At 38.9% G+C, this 10,191-nt stretch overlaps 1 protein-coding gene across 3 annotated transcripts in view; it reads right to left on the bottom strand.

Moving 5' to 3' along the window:
• Positions 1 to 1,023: 1,023 nt before the first annotated feature.
• The window catches only part of LOC148031428 (uncharacterized), a 60,902-nt gene continuing 51,734 nt past the window's right edge, over positions 1,024 to 10,191 (bottom strand). Inside the window, exons 9-11 of one of the 3 annotated variants that reach the window (XM_087684966.1) lie at positions 7,139 to 7,399; positions 6,297 to 6,500; positions 1,024 to 1,065 (exon numbers count right to left, since the gene is read on the bottom strand). In XM_087684966.1, coding sequence (XP_087541092.1) covers positions 1,039 to 1,065; positions 6,297 to 6,500; positions 7,139 to 7,399 — 492 coding nt within the window. In that variant the 3' untranslated portion in view covers positions 1,024 to 1,038. Of the gene's footprint in view, positions 1,066 to 3,065; positions 3,505 to 5,553; positions 6,501 to 7,138; positions 7,400 to 10,191 lie in introns of those variants that run through there. The other 2 variants (XM_087684968.1, XM_087684965.1) reach the window with 2 other exon arrangements.

Raw genomic sequence — 10,191 nt, 5'->3', positions numbered from 1 at the left:
CTAGTACACTAGGCCACCACCACTCCTCTCACTCCTGACAACATTCCTAAAAGCTCTCTCTCTCTCTCTCTCTCTCTCTCTCTCTCTCTCTCTCTCTCTCTCTCTCTCTCTCTCTCTCTCTCTCTCTCTCTCTCTCTCTCTCTCTCTCTCTCTCTCTCTCTCTCTCTCTCTCTCTCTCTCTCTCTCTCTCTCTCTCTCTCTCTCTCTCTCAAGTAGTGAATTTTCACATATTCTTATTCTTTTTCTATAGCTTCATGTTGGTTGGGGCCTTTTTTGCACTTCACATTCTCTTTTTCAAAATACAAATGTTTCCTCTATATCAAAAAGCATATTATTCAAGTTCAAATATTAGATCGTATTTATTGATGTTCTCCTTAATCCAAAAAACCCTTTCTATGTTCAAAGCAATTTTCCCCTTCTTCATACTGCTATTTTTTGTTTTCAAATATCGCTTTTTCATGTTTATTCATTTGCAGTACTAGTACATCATTTCCTCTTGCTCGGTTCCTATTATGGTTCAAAGCATTTTTGAAGTGCATAAAAGCACGTCGTCTCACACAAATGGTGCTCTCTCATTCAAGCAACACTTTCTTGTTTTTAAACACTTTCTCTTTTTTGGAAAGCACCTTTTCTTCTTTGAGAATAGATTTTTCATATAAGTAAGAAAGCACTTAGTACACATAAATTGCCCTTTTTTCTTGTGGAAGTATGTGTCTATTCCTAAAAGCCTTTTTTCTATTAGATAACATGTTTCTAAGAAAACCTCTTTTGCCCGTAGTTCTGTATGCATAGCTTCCACCCATGCCATTTGTTGCTGGAGCTCAACGTATTGTTGGATGAGCAACTTGTGGTTCCGCTACTCCACCACCAAGTCTTGGGCTTCATCCTCTAGTCTTTGCCTTAGGTGATCTTCGTTCTCTTGTGCCTCCTTTTCTTTGGCACTAAGTTGCTCTTTCAGGTTTCGAATGTCTTTCTGATGCTCAACGGCTTGCCATGTCATCCCTAGCCATAGGGCCACGGCAACTTCTCTTTCAGCCTCTAGTTCCAAAGCCGCAACCTTCTTCTCTGGAAAGCTTTTTTGTACTTTGAAAATCACTTTTATATTGAGGAAATTATTATTCTACTTTTAAAAGCCTTTTTTAATATTCAATAACACCTATCTATTTTCGTAAGAAATTGTCTATCTCAAAAAACATTTTTCTATTTTCTCAATCTCTTTTCTAATTTCGAAAGCATTTTTCATATCCCAAAGCATTTTTTATATCCAAATGCACTTTTTTAAATCTTATAAAACTTTTCTAATTTCGAAAGCACTTTTCTATTTCTGAGAGTTGTCACAAATTTTATTTTTTCCATTGGGAACCTACTTTTCAATCCATTTGTAGTAAGCTCAATCAACTTGACAACTTTCTCTTTGAGAAATCTAGTGATAACCACTGCTTATTTCCTGGAAAATATATGAGTTTTTTTTTCCCATTATAGCATGTATGCAAAGCTTTTCAAGATATTTAGGAAACATATCCCTATGTTCAAATCTCTTTCAGATATTTCAAGAACTTAAACCATATTTTTGTATGACAATTGAAAGACATGTATACATGTTGCATTGCTCATATCCAATGATGTTTCTGAAGGATACTTTTAATTTCATGTGCCAAAGGCTTCATGACACAAGCCACGCATGTGCATGCCCTCTAAACGCAATCTATTTATAGTGGGATTATATCTCTCTAGGAGTCTTTGCTTTGCCCTAAACCTAAAGGGTCTACATTCCATGATAGAAAATGCACTTGGGATTTGTTATCAATGTGACAATAAAAAATTGGCCTTGTGCCCGATAGAGATTAGCAACACTTCGTTCTTGCTATCAATTAAGGTGTTTGAAAACATAGATACTAGAGTCAATGAGAGTGATAAAAAGAAGAGAAAAGCTCTCAGTACAACAAATGGGGTGTCTAGAATTCATATCCCATCTAAAAGAGAATACTAGAAGCTTCATTGTGCATATCTTCATCTATAGGTGGCAAAGTCAAGAATGTTAAGATTGCCAAGTAAGGTTTCATGATGACATAGCAGTCTCGATGATTGATTTTGTAAAGAACTATTCCTTCAAAGAACAAAATGAAATAAAGTCTATGCACTGGCCTATGACCAAGTCATAATATTGGTACATATCAATTATGTTCATTACAACGAAGATACAAAAAATACTTATCACTCCTATATCTCTGATCACCAAATACATGATACATTGTTTCCTTTTGCATAATAGGTGGTTGAAGGATCAAGAGTACGAGTTGAAACATCATTGGATGTGTGCAACAAAATTCAAATCTAAGTGTCCATTCTATTTTGTAGCAAGATGCTTCGTTGTGACTAGTCTAGAGATGTTACGGAGTTATCCATGCTCACGACACAGAGAGAGCATGAGGTTGTAGGTGGTGTGATAAAGAGAGAGTTGATGCACGAATAGCTTTAAAAAAATGGGGTTGTCCTAAAATGTGCTTCAGATTGTGTTGCTTGCTTGAAGGCAAGGTTTATTAATAATGATGTGCACATGGTTTTCAAGGAGGTCAAGATAGGTGACATGGACAGAAAAATTAGTGGGATTGCAAGTGCACACCCAAGTCCCGCTTCGTGCATTCAATGAATGGATATTCAACCACTAATATAAATTCTATAAGATGTCAAGCACTATCATGCTTCTATGACCAATGTAAAATATGGAGATGGCAAGCTATGTTCTAGCTCCACCCATGAAAATGATTGACAATGAGTTCCTTACACTAATTAATGATCCTAGAAACAAGTATAATATTGTCTTTACTATGAAATAGTGTAAGAAGTACGACTTGCAACCTACCACTTGGAGCATAGGGGATCTTAAACTTTGGTGGATAAAAAATTTTGAGGAGAGTGTGTATACATTTAACTCGTTAAGGGTGGTATGGGACACTTGGCAGAAGAAGCATGTACAAGGGGTATGTGTCATGAGTGGTGGGTATGAGAGCAAGGTACGTTTTTTCTCACACAAAATCACTTATGCTCACAAAACCATGATGGTTCACGCTTGACAAATATGTGGTGCATGTACGGGGAACATATGTTGCAGGTGGTGGATATGAGAGCAATGACGAACAAAAAGACAATAGCTCTAATGACAATAAGAATACTAGTCTTCTCATGTATGCAAGGCACCTAGATGTATTGAGTGATGCCTTGTCTATTGGGAAAATTTATGTTGTGAATGCAAAGGAAAGCTTAAATGAGGTAGATTTTTCCATTATTAAAAGCATTTCTACCAAGGAGAAACTAACTTGGACATGTTCTGATAACTAGGGTAATGACATGTCAATACACTTGGTGGTGACTAGTGGAAACTATTACAAATGAATGCACAAAGATGTTTGGTGGTTGCTCATGGACAAGACCTTGTTCTCATGTGTTCATAGTTGGTCTGAGTCATCTAGTTCCATATGGAGCGTGTACTCAAACCTATGCAAGCTGCACAGAGACAGAAGAAAACATTTATAAAAGTATGACTTTTATTGTGTAAATTGACTCGAAGTATGAAAATGTTAAAAACCCCTTGCTCTTAGTTTCATGGCTCTATCAATTAATGTTCTAATTCGAGACATAGTTGCATTGATACTCATATGATTGGCATTCCAAATGTATGAAAAACACATGGAATAAAGACATTTCATACTTGCTCTTTTCTAGGGCAAGAGAAAAAACACTTTGCTTGTTAACACGAATTCTGAAATTGACACCAAGTTGCTTTATATTTCTGTATTGATATGTTTAAAATTTGTTAAGTATGCATCACTATATGGAGTACAATACATACATAGGATCAAGAGTATAATGTACAACTTTCTATCACTATAGTGTGTATATTGCCTTAGGCCTTACATTGAGTGTAATGCGTGATATATAAAATTTTGAGGTGTAACATTCAAGTGACCACATATGGCATACAAGCTTGTGAGCATACACATAACAACATAACACAAGCAATTCTGGGACATTTCCTAACAATCTATAAGCAACCCTTCAAGCATGATATGGATCTTCTTCGACTTCCAGACCAATCCACATAGGTCATCATCCTTCCTTTTCCAAGTGCATTTCTAGCCAACTCCATCTGTCTGACCTATACCTCTGGTCTTGTCACTACCCGCAAGGGTTTGACTACACAATCTCTACAAGGTTAGTGAACCAGAGCCACTTGCACAAAAAGTGCCCAATTCCTCCAAGAAAAATTTGAACTTTCTTCCCTCCCCCATGTCAGCACGTATGTCCATTCCTAGAATAGCCAAGAAGATCCCTTTGGGATTGCCATAAACTTCTACAAGTGTATCATCAACAATCAAAGTGCTGGCCCTGCTATAGGTAGGGTTGTGCTTCCAAAATTCATACAACTGTTTGAAGAAAACTGGCTTCCCCCCAAGATAGGGGATGCTGCTCGTCTTGCAAAGCTCCTACCCAAAAGTTCTTTGAAAAGCATTCTACCAATCACCATGCAAAGTTCCCAAGGCATGTAGAGCATTATCTAACTTTGGGCAACTCTAGAGAAACAAGTTTGTACACTGGCTTGCATGGTAGAGAAATCACTCGACATCATGCCACACAGTATACTTTTTCCCATTCACTTTGGTTTATATCACATCCTCAAAATTAAAACTAGGCAGTTGACTCTCGTAGTCATAGGAATAACAAAGCACCTTATTTAAGTCTAAGATTAGAGTCGGCATGCATCTCCCTCAACAAACCTCAGCGGTTTCTACACCTCAAGTGGTTTCCTATCAATGCATACCTCTGCTGCAACACACACAGGGCACAGGCACCTTTTATTTCCCTAAATTAATACGAAGGTTACAGACTAATTTGACAATGAAATGGCTTGAAATTTTTATAAACGAACATTTGCCCTTGAATTTTATGAATAAACTCATACGTATGCAAACAGAAATCACCCAAGCTGGCAAAGCTTCCTCTAAGACCAATGCGAAGTCCGCAATTTCCCTCTGCAATGCATTCACATCATCTGGTTCACCGAAGACAGGACCCCTGATGAAAATTCTGCAACTACTAAGCTCTATTAATGCATGTGTGCAGATGTGGATGAGTATGCATGCATGCATCCATGCACAGCATTGAAGCAAACAAATGCATGGCGCTTGCATAGCAATGACTCAATATGGTGACATGATAATGTAGCATTCAATTTCTGCAATTTTAGGCCAAAAAGTATATAAGACAGTATGTGGAACATCTCAACCAACAGACCTCTCTCCAAAATCTGACAAGTAGAGATGAACTCAGGTGCTTGCTGCTTTGTATTCTTCCCGAGAGTACTATCAAAGTTTCAGCAAACCAACAAGTTTCGTGGCAATAAGTAAATACACTTATTTGACTCGGAACTATCATATAACCCTACATCCCAGAAAACATGTATTATCTAACTCGGACAAGAACACTGGCAACTGTCTGACAGGCAAGTAACCAATCTTACTAATACAAAAGTTAGGGCATGTCAGATCATGGCAGTCTTCATTAAATTTTGATAAATAAATATTACGTCAAAAAAGAATATATCAAACGCAAGCGTTTGGTAAACCGGATTTGCACCATTTCAGAAACCTCACATGTACAACTTATTACAGCCTAGGAAAAAAATTCCTCTTCAAGTTGCAGTTCAGCACCTTGAGAACCTTTAGAACTAAAGATGGACACCTGATTTCTTCAAATTAAATGATTCCTTAGAATTTGAAGGATGCAGAATAAAGCTGCTCTTGGTCTTTTCCTTGGAGCCAGTAAATTAGAAGGGTACAAGGGAAATCTCATATAAACCCTTAAAAGTTTTTCGTTTGAAGTGCCCACTTGGGTCTGGCCATGACATTGAAGATTTTAAATGCTTCCCCTAATTCAGAAGAGTAACAAGCGCATCTTCAGGTAGACCCCAACTTACCTTCTTTGCTAACCTGATGCAGAAAAGCATCCCAGGCCACTAGCTTTATGCAGTAGTTTCAAGCATTCTATGTGTGAATCGTACAAGTGCACCAACATAAAGGGCTCTATGCAAATATAGCTATGTACGTGATCACGATCCAGAAAATCGAGTGTGAAGGAAAATATCATCATGGAGGTGCATACCAAGGCCCTACAGTCCCATTCAGATGCCCATTTCCATGCAGCCCCACACCATTCGCACTTAAAGGGGGTAATCCCATGGCTACAGGAGGTGGTGTTGGGAATAGACTTAGTGGCGAAGGCAAAGGGGAGAGACTCACCAAGGGATCAAGATGATTAGAGACCATGACTTCCCCTCCTTTTCTTTGCTGTTGTAATGTTCGCACCTGCCTCAAGCCTTCTTCATGTATGCGAGCCAAAGTCTCCAGTTCATTCATAGTTAATGCATCCACACCAACTCCATAAAGTGGAGCATGCCTCGACATTTCCTCTTGCAGTGACGCTTCCAATGTTTGTATGTAAGTCTGCAAAATCCAGAAAGCTTAAGTCTTCAATAAAATTGCAGTAAATGTGAGCAAGTTAGGCACATTGCTATAGATGCTTTCAAAACTCTATCTAATCAAATACAGCAGAAAAGTATGGCATAATCCCAGTTCACATGTGAACTGAAAATATGTATTCAACCCAATTTTTCTTGCTGCATTAGTTAATTAAGGCTCCACATAAGAAACTTGCAATCTATTCAACAAACTGCATGTACGTATGTATGTATGTATGTATGTCAGCACATGCACTTGGAGAAAAATTGTGCACACATACACACACATCAAACATAACAACATTCTACGTAAATAAGCAAACTCACAAAGTACACGGAGACTCATATGCATGCAGGTATGCACATGGACACAAAAGGATGCAACAGTGAGAATATATTTTCATATGTAGTTGCACATCAGCATTCAACAGTAGCTTTTTAAAAAGTGGATGACAACCATAAACTCTACCCTTAGTTCAGTATACTGTCAGAAGGATACATTCTAAACAATTAAAAATACTTTATTTGCATGCAATGTATGACAGAGCAGCCAGGATGATGGACATAATCAAGATAAGATGATTTTGTACCCATGATAAGCATTATGGTATGTGTATCTCTTACCTCACAAGCATGCAGCTTGGAATCCATTCCATCAATATATGCTTCACATCGCATCACCTGTTCTTCCTTCTCTCGCAACCCACCTTCTGTTTGTCCAACTGTTTGAGTCAGGCGTCGAACCTCATCTTCTAATGATTGTCTTACCTCTTCACGAGTTACTGTCTCAGTTGCATACCGCTTGAGTTCTTCATCAAATCTCTTGCGAGCTGCCTCCGCATTTTTAAGCCTCTCAGCTAGTGCATTCTTCTCCTTCATTACTCTCTGGAAAACCAGTAACAAACATGCTTGTGAGAAAATTCATGTATAACTCCATATAAATTAGCTACAAAATTTACTTCAAAAACTTCTTGAAAGAAAAATAGTAGGTTGATTCAAATTCCAAGCCTTCAAAGTCCATAGAGCTCATATATTCTGCAAACCAAACCCAGCGACACTGGACCAGGAGCACAGTATGCCTCCAGGGTCTCTTCAAGGTATCAAGTAAGCAATAGAGTCATATGGATGGAAAAAGGTGTGAATGCTATTTTGCATGTAGCCAGTTAACAATGGATGGCATAAGAACTTTCAAAGCCAAAAAATCTATGTTCAACATTAGCTTCCAAGAATGCATAATGGAGCTGCAAAAACTTCTTTCAACATTATGGTCCATGAGTTTTTCTGGAACTTATTATTCCTGTGAAAACATGGAAACGTAGGATATCTATATGTTGTGAAAACACCCTAATGTGAGCAAATACTTAAAGGCATGCATGTAGTCCATATGTGGTTCTCTCTATAAAGCTTGCTAAATCAAACAATAAGCAGAGGTACAAGAGGCCATCTGGCCAACATGCAAAAGCCTTATACACGACCAAAAGACCACCAAAAAAAGCCATATGGCTACTAGCAGAAAAATGGAACTTGTTGAAGCCCTTGAACAGCAAGAATGTCCAGCATTGTCACAGAAAATAGCACTCAAAATCATGGAAAACCGTGGAACAGCAACATCACTGATAGCAACCCTTGCCAACACTGTAAAAGCCAGCTGACACAATAAAGATACACCAGATGCGCCAAAGCCCAATCCAATGCAATAAATGAAACAAATGCAAGTATTGCAGCTGCAGTGTGTCAGTATGGCCTAATCTTCCCAAGACCCATGGTCGATTAGTAGTTCTTTGCAATGTCATGGAAGTTCAAACCCTAGATTCCATAGCTGTCTAGCAACCAAGCAGGAAACAAATGTTATGCAACCTGGACACATGTAGTATGAAAGCCACAATAGCCACTAGCAATCTGCATTGCAACACCATGTCACCTATAGGGAGGCCTTCAATAAGAACTCCCCACACAAAAACGTTGCCCATATATGGGATCTTTGATTTTGATTATTATAGCAATATATCCCACTGTTTGTACAACCATCTCTACACAACCACACCTTATTGGCGATTTCTGTAACCCATCTTTTATCATATTATTATATATCACATTTGCTAAAAGCTACAAAAAGTCATCAAGATCGGTATCTCACCAAGGCATAGAGTCCTCGCATTTAAGAATTAGACTACACTGCCATTTTTCTCCTGCAACCTAGACCACAGCCTACTGATTTCTGGTTAGGTGAAAGTACTATTGCAAAGGACAAAAATGATAAAGTCCGACTAGTGAGGAATAGCAAAACCTCCCACCGTCTTTACACATAACTTTGCCATTCTATTCAGGTCCTTTTTTAACAAAGATTTATCTTTTCAATGCAACAATCTAGAGGTAGCCAACACTTGAGGTCGTAAGACATTGGCATTGCAACTTTACTCTGATGGCCACCAGCAAGTACAAAAATAGTAGGCCTTGCCATGAAGAAATCAAGTGCAATAACAAAACTTAGGACCTCTAGTTCTTTGAGTAGAATTCAAAACATGCCACAAAGAGACCTAAATCCGCAGGAATCCCCACCTCTTCCATAAAAGCTTTCGCAATGTCTGCCCAAGGGAGCTACTCCAAACATATATCTGAAAATAGGGCTAACCAAAGAGCCACCATTTGTTTCTTGACATCCAAACGAGCAGCCCCACCCATGCACTCTGCAATAGTGACATGTTCCTAAGGCAAGCAAGTCTAACTAAAATGGTCTCTACCAATTCATCCAAAGACTTCTGAGCTCAAGGTAACAATGGCAAGAAGAAGGAAATCATACTAATCAAAACTTTTTATGCTACTTTAAGACTAACATGTAATGGCCAGCCTCAAGATTTCCATTATACAGATTTGTCCCTTACACAACTAGATCTCAAATCCAATGGAGGGGAGGGATCTAGCCGGGGAGGTATTGATATCCATATGATTTCCATTCTACAGATTCGTCCCAACTAGATCTTAAATCCAATGGAGGGGAGGGATCTAGCCTGGGGAGTTATTGATATCCATATCATAGTATGCAGATGATATAGTCCCCAACACACTGGAGGGATTGCAACGCCACCTAAATACGCTGCAAGCCTTTTGTCGAGACAAGGATCTCACAATAAACCTTGGGAAAACCAAGGTTATTGTGCTTAATACCTCCACCCATCGGATTCGGCAATCAGTACCCCATTTTACACATGTAGAGGAGACAATGGAGGTGGTCCAAAGATATGTTTACTTGGGGATTACATTTTCAAGGCCAAGATTCACTTTGAGAAGGATAGCAAAGGATAGAATGACACGAGGCTATGTGGCTCTAGTGTCGATGAAAAGCCAATGTGCATATGTACCATTTCACAAGCCTTACATGAAGCTCTGGCTCTTCGACACTATGGTTACACCGGCACTTCTATATGAGCTCCCCATATGGGGATCGAGCCTCTATCATACGAAGAGAGCCACATAAGATCAACCATTAACCAGGAAAGAGGAGATATATGAGAGAGGGAGCAAATGGAGAGACCCCTAGTACTCATGATGTTGCAAATAATCCAGAGTAAGCCCTTGGTACCATATGAGATCATCAGAGCAAAGATGGGAGCACCACTCATAGAGGCAAAGGCCCTCTTCCAAACAGCAACATTCATGCACAACCTCTAGAACTTGCC

This window comes from Lygodium microphyllum, chromosome 9 (assembly GCF_053477565.2).
Source record: "Lygodium microphyllum isolate KBCC chromosome 9, Lygodium_microphyllum_v1.1.10, whole genome shotgun sequence".
NCBI lineage: Eukaryota > Viridiplantae > Streptophyta > Polypodiopsida > Schizaeales > Lygodiaceae > Lygodium > Lygodium microphyllum.
The sequence above is the reverse complement of the archived record's forward strand: the minus strand, read 5'-3'. Positions and strand labels throughout refer to the sequence as shown.